An 18,864-nucleotide genomic window follows, 5' to 3' on the forward strand; every position below is an offset into this window, starting at 1 on the left:
CGATACCGGCCCCGCCTGTATGGAGTTTGCGTGTTCTCCCTGCGGCTGCGTGGGTTTTCTCCGGGTGGGCACTCCGGTTTCCTCCCACAACCCAAAAACAGGCAACATTAATCGGACACTCTAAAATTGCCCCGAGGTGTGATTGTGAGTTGCGGCTGTTTGTCTCAATGTGCCCTGCGGTTGGCTGGCGACCAGTTCAGGGTGTGCCCCGCCTCCTGCCCGTTGACAGCTGGGATAGGCTCCGGCACTCCCCGCCACCCTTCTAAGGATAAGCGGCAAAGAAAATTGATGGATGAATATTTTCTGTAAATGAAAGGCAAAATTCACATTCCCCTCCATGTCATTTTTTTTTTTTTTTTAGCTTTTCCTTCTTAAAAACTAACCCTTGGAAACACGCCCGCCCCCCAGTTCCCCCCCACCTCAACCCCCACGACCACCATCATGCCTTGAGAGGACGTTTATGTGCCTTCAGTCAAGCTAACTGCCCGGACGTTAATTTGCGTTTTGCTGCGTTCACGCTCGAGAGGCCTTCAATGGGATGCACTTTTGCGTCCGGCGCACTGCAGAGAATGCGCCGGAAACGGCGGACCCGGGTCACGCACGCGTGTGCCTCTTCGTGCGTCTGTGTGTATGGTCGCTTTGTCGTCTGCGGCAGATTATCGATTCAACCCAGACGAGAACCCAGGAAGCAATTACAAGCAGCTGGACATCCATCCATCCATTTTCTTTTGCCACTTATCCTCACGAGGGTCGCAGGGAGTGCTGGAGCCTATCCCAGCTGTCAACGGGCAGGAGGCGGACTACACCATGAACTGGTCGCCAGCCAATCGCAGGGCACTTTGAGACAAACAGCCACAATCACACCTACGGGCAATTTAGGGTCCAATTAATGTTGCATGTTTTTGTAATGTGGGAGGAAACCCACGTAGGCACGGGGAGAACATGCTAACTCCACACAGGCGGGGCTGGGATCGAACCCGGGTCCTCAGAACTGTGAGGGCAACACTTTACCAGCAGCTGGAATTTTTAAAAATGTTTATTTTATTTTGTCATTTAAATGTAGGCCGTGCCCCCAATTAATCGCTGCCCTCGTCGTCCAGCTGTAAAAAAAATGATATATTAACGAGTGTATGAATACATCTAACAATTATCTACAGTGAATGCGGCAGCAAAAGCAAATACAGTACTGTATTGTATAATAGCAAGTAAAAAGCTGCTTTATTTCAGTATTCAAGTGTACTGCCTACTTTTCATTTTTGAAAATCAATCACTTGACTTATGTGTCTTATCGTATGTGATTTGTGTCCATATAGATATTTCTTAATTCTGCATTTTTCATTTTCAGATTTATTTGTCAAAGTATTTTTAAAAAAATGTTTCCTCCAGTTTATCGCTTATAGAAGCATTTCTTTCATTTTTCCGTGTATTTTTTAGCTGCTGATTTGTAAAATATATATATATATATTTATATTTGAATTTTTCCTTTTTAAATAGTTCAGTGAGGAGACAATTTAACAAGGCGTTACAGTGAGAACAAAGGGAGTTTGACTTTTTTTTTTTTAATTAAAAATTCAGGTATTTGGCGTAATACAGGATGTTTAAAAAAAATAGTCATTTCTTGTGTATTATTTGGTGTAGTTCCTCTGGCTATCGATAGAGGGTGGCAAAGTATCGGCTGTCAGCTCCGATGAGTCGTCCATAAAAATCGGTTGTCCTCTTTCAAATAGCAGCACGGTGGAGGTTCATTCGAACCTGTTCGATCGATTATCCAACGACAATAATACAATTTGCGTCGCAAACCACCACACAACTGTTTGTTTGCCCTTTGCTCCTTCCTGTTCCACGCAAATAAGGGAGGGTCTCGATCCCGGTCCTTCCTCCCGCTGCCCGCGGTCCTGAGCCCCTTCCGACGTCGCTGTCTGCGGTGCTGAATCAGCGCGAAACAAACCGGAAGTGATAAAGGACAAGCACCCAATCGGAGAGCCCTCCAAGCTGACGTCATTTGGCATTGGGGAGCGTGAATATGGACGTCACCCTGTCCGGTTTCAACTCGTTTTGGGGCTCTTTTTGGTTGCAGCCTTGGTGAAAAAAAAAAAAAATAAAATATTCAGAATTTATTATTTACTGTTTGTGACTATAAAATGCTTTTTCCGATTTTTGTATTTTATTTTTATTCTTTGCAAATTTAAAAAAAAAAGTCTTTTCCAGACTATTTTCATTAACTATTGTAAATAGTTTTCTGATTTTGGCATTTTTTTAGGACCATGAAAAATAATTATACACGTGTTAAAAATGGCCCCAAAAAATTGAACATATTGCGGCAAGCATTTTGATATTTGGTGGATGAATTTTGGTGACGATTGGTTACAGTTTGGTGACATTAAACTATTTTTATTTTATATAGTGAGCATTTTGACTTGGAAAATTTCATTTATTTATTTATTTGCTGTGCGGGGATCAAATTAATTGCCCTTGCCACTAATCAATCAAAATGTTATTTTTTAAATATGCTCTATTTATATAGTTAATTATTTTTCCTTGCATACAATAAAGTACTTTATTGAGGTATTTATCGGGGCGAAAAGCGCAGCGTAGGAAGTGAGCGGGGGGGGGCAAAGGAGAAGGTGCAGCCCCTCCCACTTCGGAGTGGGAGAGGCCAAAAAAGAGAGAGACCGAAAGGAGGAGGAGATGGAGTGAGAGCGAGAGAGAGGGGGGGGGGACAGGGGGGGGGCAGGGGGGAGTCTACCGTGGCGGAAACCCGGACGACGATGCGCTCGACGTGAAAGCGACTTCACGATGCTTTAAAAAAAAAAAAAAGAAAGAAAAGAAAGACTCCCTCTCTCTCTCTTTTCTTTTTTATCTTTTTTTTTTCTTCAACCCTCTGACTTTGTGTTTTGTTTTTGTGTTTTGTTTTTTGCTTGCTGGTTTTTGCCCGCTCGTGACGACGACGACGACGCCGAGGAGGAGGCGGAGGAGACGTGCACGCAGGTATCGACCGTCTCTCGTCTCTTCCACGATTGCGTTGCATTTGTCATGCGGAGCCATGTTGGAGGGCGCGCGCGGGGGGGTGGGTGTCATCTTTCATTTCTTTGAGGGAAGACGTTGCGGGGGTGGGAGAGGGGAGGCGGCGTTGTTTAACTATGCCAAAATAATGTTGCCTCTGTGAGATGGCGCTCCTTCGGTATTTATGAATGAGCTCTGTAATGGCGCCCTTTGCGTCTTCCCTTCCATCCTTCCTTTTTGCGGTCTTCCTTCCTTCCTTCCTTCCTTCCTTCCTTTGTCATCGTGACGCATGAAGCCTCTCCGGTGATGATGATGATGATGATGATGATGGTGGTAGTGGTGCTTATTAATCCTCCCATCTGGACGAGACTGCGTTTTCATAGCGAGACGTATTGCACATTTCATGAAAACGTGCAATTTTTTTGCTATTCTTTTTTTTCTTTCTTTTCATTTTGCAACAGTCTTAAAGAGTTAAAAAATGGTTTTCACGAAAAAATGGTTTCAGTAAAGCGGTGTGAATACTTTCCATATTTTTTTTGCCAGCCTTCTCAGTTATCAAAATAATTTTCACTGTATGGCCGGGAATGGCGTTGGCATTCCCGCGATCCTCGTGAGGATAAGCAGCTCAGAAAATGGAAGCATATATATGTATATATTGTCAATCCAAAGAGTTATTTCCCCAAAGTCCTGGGAATCATTCAAATATTGAGCATTTTTGTTGTTGTTTTTTTTTGCTCAGCAGTGATTTTTGCTTTGGAACTGTGCCATGGACGCCATTTTTGCCCAGACTCTTTCCAGTCTTTGAGTCTCTGATCCGAACTGATGAAAGTGAGTCCTCCAGTTCTCTAGATCAGTGGTTCCCGAACGTTTTCTCACCATGTACCGGTACATAGAAGTACACATATTTCACGGACTGGCAACCAACTGCCGGCCATTTCGCAGTACGTGCTCGTTGTCCTGTAACTTTCCCTAAAGCTAATAGTGTGGTTATGGGGGCTAGCAAGGTTCCTTTGCGACCTGGTTGACTCATGGGCATGCTCTCGGAGTAACTTTTGTTAGCCGGTTTCTCCTGGGATATTTCCCCACTGTTCTATGTTTTCTCCTTTTGAGGCTAATGGCTTTCACTGTAGTTCGCTGGAGTCCTAAAGTTTTAGAAATGGCCAAACAACCGGCCATCGTCATCTTTGGTGGCTCTGTGGTGACATCTTGTCTTCAAAAAAGACATTTTTGATGTTTTAAGCTTGTACAGGTGCTTTGAAACGTTGCACATATACTAGATTACTCTTGCCGCACAGGGCCAGGTAGCTTTGAATACTTTTCTTCCCCCTTAATACATCAAATCACCGTTCAAAAATCCATTTTATGTTCACTCGGGTCATCTTTTTCTGATATTTAAATTATTTTTGGATAATCCTCAACATTGAAATGGAGAAACTGAAAAAAAAAATTCTAAATAAAAAATTTAAGAAGAGGGCAAATACTTTTTTCAGCTCTGTAGATGCTACTTAGCATTAGCATCAAGCTATCGGTCTGAAATTCTCAGCTACGTGGTTGTTTTCAATCACAAACTTCAAGTGTCACTCAGCAGCTTGACGCCACTTTTTTAAAATGTTTTATTATTTTAGGAAAAATTGTTATCTATCGGTCACTGATAGTGTAGTAGTACACATGCCTGCCTTTGCTGCAGGCAACGTGGGGTCGATTCCCGCTCAGTGATGGCGTCGCTATCTCCCCCGCGACTGAGTGGCGACCAGTTCAGGGTGTAGTCCGCCTTTCGCCCGAAGATAACTGGGATAGGCTCCGACTTTCCAAGCGGCCCTGGTGAGGATAAGCGGCTCGGATCATGACACGTTATCCATCTCCCTAAGCGACGCTTTTTGCGACGTGAGTTCAGCAGTTCCGCTCCTCGATGATGACATCACAGAGCGGGAGGAGCTTCGAGACCTTGAGCTCCTCCATCTTGCATTTCAGGACGGCCCGCAATCGGTCCCCTTTACCCTCCGGTCCAGTTTTCAAAACGGAAGACATCAGTCATCCAATTTTTATTTATATAGCACGTTTCATGCATGGGAAAAAAAAGACAACAGATTCATTTGCAGAAATAAAAACCCAATTAAAGTAGCGGAAATTGTGCGTAAAAGCCAAACCAGTTGAGTCCGGAGCCTGCCTTTAACACGTTCCCTGCCATTGACGGATTTATTCGTCAAATATCGACATCAACCGGGAAGGTCGGCAGTTTTAAAAGCGTCAAGCAGTCGGCATTCCCGATGCCCCCGAATGCATCGTGGCCGTAGTATTTTTGGTCTAGTTTTTGGAATAATAGAAGAGGATTTAGGACGAGAGGACTTCAGGACCCGGCGACGGGTTGATATGATGAAGGCGTATCACCGAGATGTGACACGATTGATGGTAGAACATACGGAGAAGCCAATGGAATAATATCACAGCCAGAAAACAAATATTAAATCTACTAGCCGACGCTAAAATACGGCCGTCGACGTACTTGACGGTTATGCGAGAGACGCTCGTCTTTGTCCTCCTCGCGTGGTTGCCGCCACGCACCTAAAATTGACTTTGGTCTCATCAGACCAAAAGAAGCTTCCGGTCTGCTTTTCTTCAGCAGGCCGTCTGCGAGCCTTCTTGCGAAATCACGGCAGCAGCCGCGGACCGATGGGATGTCGGAAGTTTGCTCATCGTTTGAATTTTGAGAAAAAATTCCGTGTCTGAAGAATTTGCGATTTGTTTAAGGGGGCTGGGACCAAAAAAAAGTGCACATAGTTTAATAAAAATAGTGTCCAAATTTTGAACATCCAGTCCTAGACATGGACTAAAATAAACGTTAGGTGCCAGTTTCTACCTCAACTTCCAGTTTGAAGCTTTTAAACGGAAGCGTATTACTGCCACACCCCCAAAAAAGGTTGCGTTTCACGTAATTATGTGTCAATATCACATAATTATGTGTAACGTATCACATAATTATGTGAAACGAAAAGTTTTTTTGGAAGGGTATTTTTAATTTTGTCACAATTCATTGTGATGTGAAGTTGCTACTTTGACCTTTGGCGAAGTTTCGTCTCAATCCAGCCATTTTCTTAGCCGCTTATCCTCACGAGGGTCGCGGGGAGTGCCGGAGCCTATCCCAGCTGTCATCGGTACCCCCTGGACTGGTTGCCATAGAGACAAACAGCCACACTCACAATCACACCGAGGGACAATTTATCCGTCCATCCATTTTCTTAGCCGCTTATCCTCACGAGGGTCGCGGGGAGTGCCGGAGCCTATCCCAGCTGTCATCGGTACCCCCTGGACTGGTTGCCAGGCAATGGCAGGGCACATGGAGACAAACAATGGCACTCAAAATCACACCTATGTGCAATTGAGAGTGTTCTCCCCGTGGCCGCGTGGCTTTTCTCCGGTTTCCTCCCACATCCCCGAAAACATGCAACATGAATTGGCCACTCTACAATTGCCCAAAGGTGTGATTGTGAGTGCGGCTGCTTGTCTCCATGTGCCCTGCGATTGGCTGTCGACCGGTTCAGGCCCCGCCTCCTTCCCGTTGACAGCTGGGATAGGCCGCGGCACTCCCGCCACCCTCTTGAGGATAAGCGGCTAAGAAAATGGACGGATGTATTTGCACGCACGCCACGGCCGGATCTCGTGCCACCCCAGAGCAGGATTCCCCGTCTTTGTCCGCCATCTGCGTGGCGTTCGGCCGCAGCTTGAGCGGAATTAGCGAGAAGAAAGATGGCAAAAAAAGACAGCCAGAGAGAGAAAACGCAGCCGAGCGGATCCGAGCGGTCGACTTTGCATCCCATCTGTCACTGTGGGCGGCTGCGTCACGTGGACGCCGCCTAAGAATAAATGTGCTTCGTTCGGAAAACATTGCTAATATCATAGAATGATATCACGCGCTAATATAGATGACGGGAGTGTTTACTTCGAAAGCTCGAATGTGGATCTAAAATGATTCCGTTCAAGAATCAAAAGAGTCGCTCGCATTGTTAAATTGCATTATTCAATAGCAACGGGTTGTAATTATTCAGCATAAAATATGCAACGACACAATCAGTACATAATAAATCAATGTTAAAAGTCTATGTAAAATGATTCGACGAATATGCTTTTTTTTATTACAATGAAACTATAAAACGTGAATTCATTATGTTTCGTTTATTTATGATGAATTGAATGAAACAAATTAACTGATTTAATTAAATAGACCAACGTCAGTGGTAAAAACACAAAAAATAAATATTTAAAGATTCTTGACCCCTTGTCAAACTGGTGGTCCGGGGCCCAGATCCGGCCCGCCCAGTCATTTTCTGTGGCCCACTAAAGCAAATCATCCATCCATCCATCCATTTTCTTCACTGCTTATCCTCCCTCACAAGTGTCGCGGGGAGTGCCAGAGCCGATCCCAACGAGCAGGAAGCGGGGTACACCCTGAACTGGTCGCCAGCCAATCGCAAGGCACAAGGAGACAGAAAACAGTCACACTCACAATCAAACCGAGGGGCAATTTAGAGTGTCCAATTCATGTCGCATGTTTTTGGGATGTGGGAAGAAACCGGAGTGCCCAGAGAAAACCCACGAAAGCACCGGGAGAACATGCAAACTCCATACGGCCGGGTCCGGGATCGAACACGGGTCCTCAGAACTGTGAGGCCAACGCTTTCCAGCTGACCCACCGTGCCAAAATCAAATCCAAATTGTTGATAGTGTTCTTACATGTAATAAATAATGTTGAGATATTGCAATCATTTTTGTTCAAATTCCCGCTTAGAAAAGAAATGTCGTAGTAGAGGCTTCCGATTTCATAACTAGTTGTTCAACTGCATGCCGTGCATATCAAATTATAAGAGGCGATAATTTCTCTTGCTCCCACATCCCAAAAACATGCAACATCAACTGGACACTCTAAATTGATCCTAGGCGTGATTATAAGTGCGGCTATTTGTCTCGATGTGCCCTGCGATTGGCTGGCGACCAGCTCAGGGTGTGCCCCGCCTCCTGCCCGTTGACAGCTGGGATAAGCTCCAGCGCTCCCCCGTGACCCTTGCGAGGATAAGCGGCAAAGAAAAAGTTCTCTATACGGGTCTCCAGTCATAACCGCCCTTCGAGGGAACCGCAAACTCCCATGTGGTCTGCGATTAAAAATGACTCCGACGCCCCTGAATCGGTGGGGACGCACGTGGCCCACAGGCCATACGTTTCCCACCCCCCGGCGTCACATAAAATGTGCACAAAGTGAAACTGAATCCTCCGCGGACGCACTGCACGCAGGGGGAAAACAAACAAACAAAAAAAAAAAAACCCCTGCAAAGCACGGATAGTTGCGGCGTATTAGCCACGGCGGTGAGCCGCGGTATTAGCAGCCTCTTAGCGAGAGATGCTCCGGCTTGCCCGGGTCAGGCTTACGCGCGGCGCTAATACACGCGCCGCGCGCTAATTACACCGCGCACTTACATGCAGTCACGTCAAACGCTGACTCGTCGCCTTTGCCGGCTGGGGAAAACCAAGACGCCCGAGTGGTGGACTAACTCGGGAGCCTTGTGATCGTAACCGCACGTCGTTTTTACACAAACGTCAAACTTATTACTTACGTACGCGAAGAGCAAACATTCTAGTAGGAATTACTGCGATCTGTGTATGTGGCGCATGCAGCAAAATCATTAAAAAAAAAAAAAAGGCAATCGAGCGTCGAACTATTCTGCAGAAGCTACTCAAAGTTGGGGAAAATTAATTACCAAATTTAGGTTAGAAAAAAAAATTGGGTTCAAGAATATAGTAAAAAAAAATGTGGGTACTAGAAACAAAAATGGCAAAAGAAAGTTGTAAATATATATAATAAAATTTTTATAAATATATTATATATATATATATATATACATATATATTATAAAAAATATAGTCAAAAATGTGGATACTATAAACAAAAATGGCAACTAAAAAAAGTTGTAAGGCAACAAAAGGTGTTTGACTAAGAAAAAAGACATTTGGGTAGAAAAATTGGGTAAAAAAATATTTACAAATATTGGGATAAAACATAAGAACATTGTTTGGATTAAAAAAATGCGTAGGGAAAAAAACAAAAACATCTATTTATTTTCTTTGCCGCTTATCCTCACGATGGTCGCGCAGAGTGCTGGAGCCTATCCCAGCTGTCAACAGGGAGGAGGCGGGTACACCCGGGACTGGTCGCCAGCCAATCGCAGGGCACATAGAGATAAACAGCCCCACTAACAATCATACCTACAGGCAATCTAAATTGGCTGGGATCGAACCCGGGACCTCAGAACTTTACCAGCTGAGCCACCGTGCCGCCAAAAACAAAAAACAGTGAGGTTGAAAAATTGAGTAACAACGAAGGTGGGTTGAAAAAAAATTAAAAATAAACAAACAAAATTATGAGTAACCCCTCCCCCTTCAAAATTTGTGTAAAAAAAAAAGAAAAGAAAAAGAATTTGTGTATTTCATTTTTTTTTTTTTTTTTTAAGTAAAGTGGCTCTGGATCTCGGCCCAGCCTGTCTCCAAAATCATGAGTTTGAGTCGTGAGTGGTTCTAACGCAAATGAGCCCGACTGTGACGTAGTCAACGGCGCCATTTTTCTGACCAAAAATGAGATTTGCTTGTTTAATTTCACACATGACATGTGAGCAAATTGCAGCGCGCCAAATCCGACGCATTCCAAAATCTGAGGGCTCACAATGCCACAATGTCACACGGCGACGCTTCGCGCCGCGCTCGCTCCGGCGGGCTCGCCAGAGCGGTTCCTTGCGGGAAGGCGCTCGGAACTTGAAGTCTGGGGAATTGGGTCAGTGCAGACAAGAGGAGGTTAAGCTCGGAGATTAGCGACTTAAGGTCGGACCGCGCTTGTTGGGGTGTGGTGGGACGCGCCGGCCTCGGCACGCAAAGTTCGGTTCTTTTAACGTGCACGGTGGACCAGCTGGAAAGTTTTGGCTTCACAGTTCAGAGGACCGGGGTTTGAATCCTGGCCCCTTCTGCGTGGAGTTTGCATGTTCTCCCCGTGCCTGCGTGGCTTTTCTCCGGGTGGGCACTCCAATTTCCTCCTTCATCCCAAAAACATGCAACATTAATTGGACGCTCTAAATTGACCCTAGGTGTGATTATGAGTGCGATTGCTCTTTGAGTTTGCATGTTCACAAGTTTGCTTTTGTGGGTTTTCTCCAGGCGCTTCAGTTTCCTCCCACATCCCAAAAACATGCAACATTAATTGAACACTCTAAATTGCACATAGGTGTTATTTTGAGTGCCATTGTTTGTCTCCATGTGCCCTGCAACTGGCAACCAGGCCAGGGGGTACTGACGACTGCTGCGATAGGCTCCAGCACTCCCTGCGACCCTCGTGAGGATAAGTGGCTATGAAAATGGACGGATGGATAAATTGTCCCTAGGTGGGATTGTGAGTGTTTGTCTCGATGGCAACCAACCAGTTCAGGTTGTACCCCGCCTCCTGCCCGATGACGGCTGGGATAGGCTGTACCACTCCCGCGACCCTCGTGAGGATAAGCGGCTAAGAAAATGGACGGATGGATAGCTTGTCCCGAGGTGTGATTGTGAGTGTGACTCTTTGTCTCTATGGCAACCAGTTCAGGTTGTACCCCGCCTCCTGCCCGATGACGGCTGGGATAGGCTCCGGCACTCTCCGCGACCCTTGTGAGGATAAGCGGATCAGAATACGCATGAATGCTAATCCGCTGGTGAGCTGGCCTGTTATTTAGTAATCCGTCTGCTCGTGTCGCGTTCGCGTTTGCGATCGCGGCACTGCGGCGGCGTGACGGTGACGAAAACGCTGGCTGTAGTGAGTCACGATGATTGGGGGGGGGGGGGGGGTGTTGAGAATTGCACATTCCTCCCACGGCATGCCGGGAAAAGAGGCTGCAGCTCCCCACGCTCACGCTCGTTTGAGCGTGCGCCTGAATGTGTTGATCCCGTTTGGCCGGCGGCGCCTCAAATAGGCGCGCTCGTTTATGCCGTCTCCATCCGCCGCATTCCAATATCCTCCCCCCCCCCCCGGATTTTTTTTTTTAATCGGGGGGGGGGGATAGATAGCTCCGCACGGCGCGTGTTTTTTTTTTTTTTTTTTTTTTTAATCACGCTCTTGATCTGCCGGGCGGCCATTGTCTTGCCCGGGGCTGACGCTAATGCGCGGCGTGTCGAGTGGCCCTCGCCTGGCAAATTATGTGCATATTCAGCGCGCGGCGGAAGGTGACATTTTGTGGGAAGGAAGGAAGGATGGAAGGAAGGATGGAAGGAAGGATGGAAGGAAGGATGGAAGGATGAGCGGAATGATTTTTTTTGTTTGTTTTTGTTGTCGTGTGCCAAAGTGATCTGCTAATGGAGCGCACGCCGCGTAAGATGCATTTGTTGCATTCATTTGCTAAAAAGGAGCTGCGCTTTTCAAATAGGACGGGATGGGATGGGAGTGGGTGGATTGCTGAGGGAGGGGGGGGGGGGAACCGGGGGGGGCAGTCGAGCTGTCGTGTGTGTACACCTGTGTGTGTGGAGGTCTAATTTTAGCTGCATGAAAAAGGCAGGGCAAAGGGGGGGGGGTGTTGATGATTGGAGGTGGCGTCGTCACGGAGCTGACTCCTTCCTGGGAGGTGGGGGGGGGGGGGGGACAGAAAACATGATGGGGAGGGGGGGGGGGGGTGGCATCCAGACAGTCAGATAAGCACCGCTGAGAAGCACACAGGGCTTCGCTTATTGATCAAGGCGGCAACAACACTGCAGGAGGGAAGAGGAGGAAGAGGGGGGGGGGGGGGGGGCGATGCTCCAGACGCATCATTCGCCAGGACGAACGTAAAAAAAAAAAAAAAAAAAAAAAACGAAATATTTGAGAGTTAGGCAGGCGAGTCGGAGGTTAGTTGGGTTCTGTACTGGTCGAGTTCGTCCCGGAGCGGATCTTTCGATTTTGTCAGCGAGGCGGGACACCTGGGGGAAGAAAAAAAAAAACTCCCCCCCACCCCCGGCCCGTCCTCAGGTGTGACTGAAGCCCGAACGGCGCCGGAGCCAGAATGCCGGAGCAGAGCAACGACTACCGCGTGGTGGTGTTCGGGGCGGGCGGCGTCGGGAAGAGCTCCCTGGTGCTGCGCTTCGTCAAGGGCACCTTCCGCGACACGTACATCCCCACCGTGGAGGACACGTACCGCCAGGTGATCAGCTGCGACAAGAGCGTCTGCACGCTGCAGATCACCGACACCACCGGCAGCCACCAGTTCCCGGCCATGCAGCGCTTGTCCATCTCCAAGGGCCACGCCTTCATCCTGGTCTACTCCATCACCAGCAAGCAGTCGCTGGAGGAGCTCAAGCCCATCTACCAACAGGTACGTAGCGCGCAGAGCCCCAAAAGCCGCTCCCATCAAAACTGCGCCCGCCGGTCCTCAGGTGCTGGCCATCAAGGGCAACGTGGAGGCCATCCCCATCATGCTGGTCGGCAACAAAAGCGACGAGACCCAGCGGGAGGTGGACACCAAGGACGGCGAGGCGCAGGCCGGCCAGTGGAAGTGCGCCTTCATGGAGACGTCGGCCAAGACCAACCACAACGTCACCGAGCTCTTCCAGGAGCTGCTCAACCTGGACAAGAAGCGCAACATGAGCCTCAACATCGACGGCAAGCGCTCGGGGAAGCAGTCGCGCGCCGAGAGACTGAAGGGCAAGTGCAGCGTCATGTAAAGCGTTCCAACCTCGGAGCGTCCCGGGGGAACCGCCCCGCCCGCCGTCACTCGTCGCGTAAACCACTTAGATGTAAAAAGCTCCCGTTTTACCGGCAGGCCGGAGCGCGTCAAGGATGTAAATAAATGTCGCCGGCAACCAGATTCACGCTCCCCCCGCCGAAAACCCCCCGTACAGCGCCCGACGGACCGCCCGAAACCCCCCAAAGCGGTCAACGCGCACGCCGCGCGTCGCAACCGTCCTTTTAAGAACCCTCCCGCAAAGCCGCGATGGATTTACGGGAACGTCGGGAAAAAGCCCAGCGCTCCGGCGGCCTCGTCTCACCTCGCTTGCTTCGTTTTTCTTTCCTTGAGACTTTGGACAATCCGCGGGGGACGATTGTTGCCAAACTGGTGTGGTGAGGATTTGGGGAGGGGTTTGAAGGTCAAGAATGTCCAGGGTTGGTTTTTTTGGTTTGTGGTTTTTTTTTCGGTCTTGTTTTGGATGCTTTAAGTCAAAAGACACACATACGGCAAAACAAGCACACTAGAAATATGACAAAAAAAAAAAAAAGAGAGATGGATGTATATTTATTTTCCTCGTTTTTTTTCCGTCAGTTCCTCTTGTCCTCACCCACATATTCTTAGTCGCTTTTACACAGAGACCCTGCAAAATGGCCGCTTTCACACGGCGACACGGCGTCCCCCCTCAGATGCGCGCGTCTGCTGTGAAATATGAAAAAGTTGTCGCTTCCTGTTCCGTCGCGTCATTTCACACGGCGAGACCGCGTCCGCTATCAGATCGTCATTGTCATTTCACGCGGCGATCCCGCAAAATTGCAACATCTGAGCCATTACGGAAGACTCGGAAAGTTTTACGCAGAACCCAGACAAAAAGGAATTTGAAAATGATATTTTTCCAGCAACGTACGCTTTCTCAGCGCAACATCTGTCGCGATGTACAAAAGTTGTCGGATAGCGACCGTTGCTTTCGACGCAACAGGATGAGAGGAGCGAGCGCTCAAATTTCTCACATCTCTCTCTTGGCATTGCTTACACACCGGCATCATCTCGCCTCTTTCACGCGGAGAGATGCCGCAAAATTATACGTAGCAGATGACCCGATCGACCTTTTCACACACAACCCAGCAAAACTGGTGTAGGAAATTGCTGTGTGCGCTTTCACGCATAACACTGCAGGGTTTTCCAACAAAACGTGTCGAAATTCACACCCCTGCCCCTGGATTGTGTAACATCTTTACGCAAGGGCTTCGTTCCCGTTTGAGTCTTTTTCACACAGAGATCCCGTAAAACTGCTGAACCAGAAGATACAACAGTTATCCTCTTTGAATTTTACACAGAACCCAGATCCATGCTTCTCTTATGGCTCAGATAACGCGAAAAAAAAAAAAAAATCCAAAACTGATGACCCAGATTTGATCTACCTTTTACCCAGAACCCAGCCAAAAGCAGGATATCACTTAGGACCTTGTGTGCCGTGTGAAACACGACAATACGGCATCTCGCCATTGATAATCACTTCTCAAATATCTTCAATTGCTTTCGACGTAATGGGGTGAGAGAAGCGGGGGTCGGGTGTTGTTTTCCCCGCCGAGCATTGAGGACTACGCTCCCGCACGGCCCCCCGCCTCTTTCTTACGGAATCCTGCCAAGATTCCCACGACAGACCGCCCGGCATATCACGCGGAAAATTGCCGGGTGGACTTCGGACTCCAAATCCGCGTCCCTACCGTCCGATACGGGGGGGTGGGGGGGTAAAAGGGGCTTTTGTTCCGATCGTAAGACCTCGCGTGGACTCAAAAGACCCACCGCCGCCATCTTAGTCCATTTAACACACACACACTGCACTTTACGGCATGGACACACATCATACATTGTACACCCCAACCTTTATCGCACACAAAAAGCACAATACTTTTTTACCTGTTTCTACTTTTTTTTTTTTATTTTAAATTTTTTTTGTCCCCCCCCCCCCTTTAGTCACCGGTCCTGAGGAACACTCCCGTCCCCCCTTCGCCGCCGCTCGCTTTCCAGTCACCTGCACAATAAGGTTGCGGTTCTGCTGATCACCAATGTGCGTGTGTGTATGATACATAAATATAACATATTTATGTATTTGTGTGTAATACATAAATATATAGTTGAAACCAGAAGTTTACGTGCTCTACATAAGACACACGCTAAGAATAGACAAAATAATGAAAACAGAATAATGAATTATTATTTATTTATTTTTCAAGATAATAAGCCCAAAACTGGATTTTTCCTTTTTCCGGTTTCCTGTCAGACCGTGAGGGGGGGGGGGGGGGGAATCCCACGTGTCAGTATAAGGACACCGAACAGGCGCACACAAAATTAAAAATAAACACAAAAAAAAAAGCACAGGTCTGTTGAGAGCTCTTTAGGTGTGCAGCAGAATCGGCAGAAAGGAAGGTACAAATGTAACCCAGTAACGAAAACGCAGGGAAATGTCGCAATGTACTACTGTAACATGTACACACTGCTTGGGTATTTGCGAATGTAGAACTGTATTTGACGCATCCAACTGTCATTTCACTTAAAGACATGTTTCCTTTGATGTGTTGTATATTTTTTGCACTACAACCAAGAAATTAGGTCCCCGTTTATAAAGTCTTCATGATTATACTGCAGTTGCGGCAGAATTCCCCAAACTCATCGGGCCGTTGCATTAATATCCACGGTAGTTCATAAAACCACCCGACCGATCAAAATGAACCTGTGAGCCATTTTGGGCCCGCAACCTTCAGTTTGGGAAACCCTGTTTACTTCTTAGCTACCAGTCGTTCTCAGATGTACTACGTCTACTACGACTACTGTCTACGTTCACGTTTAGCGGTGGGACATTCAACGAAAAGTAAGGCACGATAATTGGTAACCTAGTAGGGTAAAAAAAAATGTATCGATAAATGTTGACAAAAGTAACAAAGTGACCCTGAATCAATCATTCAAAATTCTTTTTCGTGTACAGCATATGTCGCGCTACACTGTCGCAGCTAGCTAGTGAGAGTACAAATAACTCCAAAACATGGCCGACCGAACTTGGACTTGTGAGCGTATTTTTCCTCCTTGCTAAGCGACGCCGTTGAACGTAGCTCCTAGCTAGCCGCCGTGCTCCCTGCGGTTTTCCCTTCCGCCGCGCTCGCGCGCCAGATTGTCGGCTGACGTGTTTGTTGTGCGTTCTGCGAGAGCGAGCGAGTGCGCGCTCTATAAATAGCGAAGGGGTGCGAAAACGCCGAGGGACGCTCGATGCGGGCCTACATGCGTCGTGCGGAAACAAGATGGAGGGCCACCGTCGACTGCGGGACAGCCAAAATAGTCTCTCATTGTAGCCCTCACACACCCCTCGTTAAAAAAAACATTAGTACCGTAATTCCCGGCCTACAGGGCACCTAGTTATAGGGCTCACCCAGTACACTTGTAAAGGAAATACTATTTGGTACATACATAGACCGCACCCGTGTAAAAGCCGCAAGTGCCCAGATTGAAACCGACATTGAAACACAAGATATTTAATAAGAAAGACGGTACACAGAGACTTTGATGCTCACGCCGCCGTGCTAATGCTAACGCTAGCATCACCGCCTAACGCTAATGCTAGCGCAGCGCTAACAGGACCGGTTTGAAAAAAAAAAAAAAAAAAACATACTGGTAAAAATCACAGAGTTACGGCAGTAACACGCTAGCGCAGCGCTAACAGGACCGGACCGGTAAACGTCATTTCCTCGGCACATATATTCCACCAGTCTCATTCTTACTTTTTCCGTTCGAGCACCCCCTTTCGGCCGTTAGCAAAAAAAAAAAAAAAAAGCACAAATTAGCCGCATCACTGCATAAACCGCAGGGTTGAAAGCTTGTAAAAAAGTCGCGGCTTATAGGTCGGAAATTATGGTAGTATAAACGTCAAATAAACCTCAGAGTACCACGCATCCATTTATTTTCTTATCTGCTTATCCTCACAAGGGTCGCGGGACTTCAAAGTACCTTTTAATAGCATTTTAAACTCGTCTGACGTTAGCGTTGAAAATAAAAGGCCTACAGCTAAATATGGACGACAGTTTTAATAGAAACACAGAAGAAATAAAATAAAGTTTGTGATCTCTAAACGGCTAGGACACAATTATGCTAGAATATGAGTAGAAGAGGATCCATGGAGTAAAAAAAAAAAATATATATATATATATATATATATATATATATATATATATATATATATATATATAGACAGTATATGGGATGCTTGGATACAAAAATATTTGGACACAAGTAGGCAAGGACATGAGTGCACAAAAGAGACAAGGATGCTAGGATATCAGTACAGTAGGACACAAGTATGCGGGGCACAAGTACACAAAAGTTCCCCCGACGTGTGCAGTGCAGTACGGGACAACTTCATTGATGAGGCGTTCAAGTGACGTCGCGTAAATGACTGCAGTACCAGCGATGTTGCCGTCCGAGGGGGTGTGCTTCTCCACTGGAAGAGAAAGGAAGACAAAACGAGTGTAGTACTCCCTCGTTCCGCAATAGGTGAAATCCGTGAAGTAGGGACCCAGTTTTTTTGGAGGACTATCGATATTTTAAAGATGTACGAACTTCTCCAGATCCCCCACACTCCTGTTAACCTTTCTCGTACTCTTATAAACACTTTACATACTCGAAAACACATAAAACGCTTAAACATACAATACCGCACAGGAGTGCTGAACACAATATGTGCATTTTATTAATAGATTTTTTTTTTTGTCTCTCCTTCCTTTAGTGTGATGTTTTGCACTCTGAAGCGTTTAATTTCAATACAGACAAATGTACAGTTCACACTCGAAATCCTGCGATATGGCGAATTATGCGCCGTATGAAAAAATAATCCACGAGAGGTGAACTGCGATCTAGCGAGGGAGAACTGGACTCAATTTGCCCCGACTCTCCCCGTCCGTTTTCTGCGCCTGTTGGGCAGGAACAGGAAGTCGAGCCGCAAGCGAAAGCCGCCTCCAATTTCCCGCGCCGATAGCTACGTATTCGACGGGGTCGTCGGCGTGAGTCACCGACACTCCTACGTTCGATGACATCGTTCACACCCCCCCCCGTTCATTCCAGTGTTCCTCGCAGAACTCCCTCGTTCGATTCATTTTCGTTTATTTAATTTCATAAATCGACAAGCGGGTGGCGCCGCTCGCAGGTCTTTGTAGATAGCTGTAAATAAATTGAGCGACGAGGAAAAATGCCGAAAAAGGCGCAAGTGGGAAATTTGTACGGAGGCCGCGAAGGGGCGGGGGGGGTAATGGCCCGCTTTTCCTTGTTTTTAAGCCCCCCCCCCCCTCCCCACCCGGGTGTCAAAAGGTTGCCGTGGTGACAAGATGCGGTGGGCGGGGGGCCGGCAAAGGGGAAACCGCGAGCGATCAATCGCGTTTTGGGGGCTCGTCGTTTTTGGAGGGTTTGGGTTTAGTTTTGCCGTGGGACTTGCCCCCCCCCGCCCCCCCCCCCCCCTTTCCGGGCTCTCGGTTCCCGCATGCCCCCCCGTGACCCCCCTCCCCATTCGTGGTGTTCCTGCCAGCATGAGAACAAGGACACAAACTGTGAATCATCGTTTTGTCTTTTTCTAAAACTTGCAGCGTCACACGAAAGAAACAAAATCAAAAGAAGCTGCTTTGTTTTTTTTTTTGTTATGTTTTTTTTTTTGTTGGTTTTTTTTTGGCCTTTGTTTTTCTCGGGCACGTCACCCCTTTTGTTTGTTTTTATTTGTATATTCTTGCCTTTTTCTTTTTCTTTTTTTTTTTAAAGACAAAATTCAATTCTGTTGTATAGATATTTATTCTAGCAATAGTCTTCCTATTAAGATATACTGTGCTGATGCATCCTCTGAATAACTGAAAATATCATATATATATGTATATATATATATATATATATATATATATATATATATATATATATACATATATATGTAGATGATAACAATAATTATAACTGCAAAATGATTTTCTTAATAAAAGTATGAACTTGAGGCATGTCACCTGTCTTATCATTATTATTATTATTATTGTTTATATTGTCCTTAAATAGTGCCTCTGAGCCAATAAATAGCATAAATAGAAAAGGCTACAATTATATATTTCAACCGCCTATCCCTGTCGCCATTTTTTTTTGTGGG

The 18,864-nt window shown here is 46.8% G+C and overlaps 1 protein-coding gene across 2 annotated transcripts; it reads left to right on the top strand.

Annotated features, from left to right (window-relative positions):
- The first annotated feature begins 1,588 nt into the window (after positions 1-1,588).
- On the top strand, positions 1,589-16,885 carry diras1b (DIRAS family, GTP-binding RAS-like 1b). 2 transcript variants are annotated; one of them, XM_061844845.1, is made up of 4 exons: positions 1,589-2,082; positions 2,965-2,988; positions 12,008-12,350; positions 12,412-16,885. In XM_061844845.1, the coding sequence occupies exons 3-4, from the start codon at positions 12,042-12,044 to the stop codon at positions 12,697-12,699; spliced, it is 597 nt and encodes a 198-aa protein (XP_061700829.1). In that variant the 5' UTR covers positions 1,589-2,082; positions 2,965-2,988; positions 12,008-12,041; the 3' UTR covers positions 12,700-16,885. The 2 variants fall into 2 exon arrangements, with proteins under 2 accessions (XP_061700829.1, XP_061700828.1); XM_061844844.1 differs by lacking the exon at positions 1,589-2,082 and having other exon boundaries at positions 2,861-2,988.
- Positions 16,886-18,864: the final 1,979 nt, after the last annotated feature.

The sequence above is a fragment of the Syngnathoides biaculeatus genome, chromosome 15 (assembly GCF_019802595.1).
Source record: "Syngnathoides biaculeatus isolate LvHL_M chromosome 15, ASM1980259v1, whole genome shotgun sequence".
Lineage (NCBI taxonomy): Eukaryota > Metazoa > Chordata > Actinopteri > Syngnathiformes > Syngnathidae > Syngnathoides > Syngnathoides biaculeatus.

What these genes read in the sequence shown, in the direction of transcription:
- diras1b (XM_061844845.1), top strand. Translation starts at nt 12,042, where the DNA reads ATGCCGGAGCAGAGCAACGACTACCGCGTGGTGGTGTTCGGGGCGGGC. An exon ending in TCAAGCCCATCTACCAACAG is followed by an intron (nt 12,351 to 12,411) that starts GTACGTAGCGCG and finishes GCCGGTCCTCAG; the next exon opens with GTGCTGGCCATCAAGGGCAA.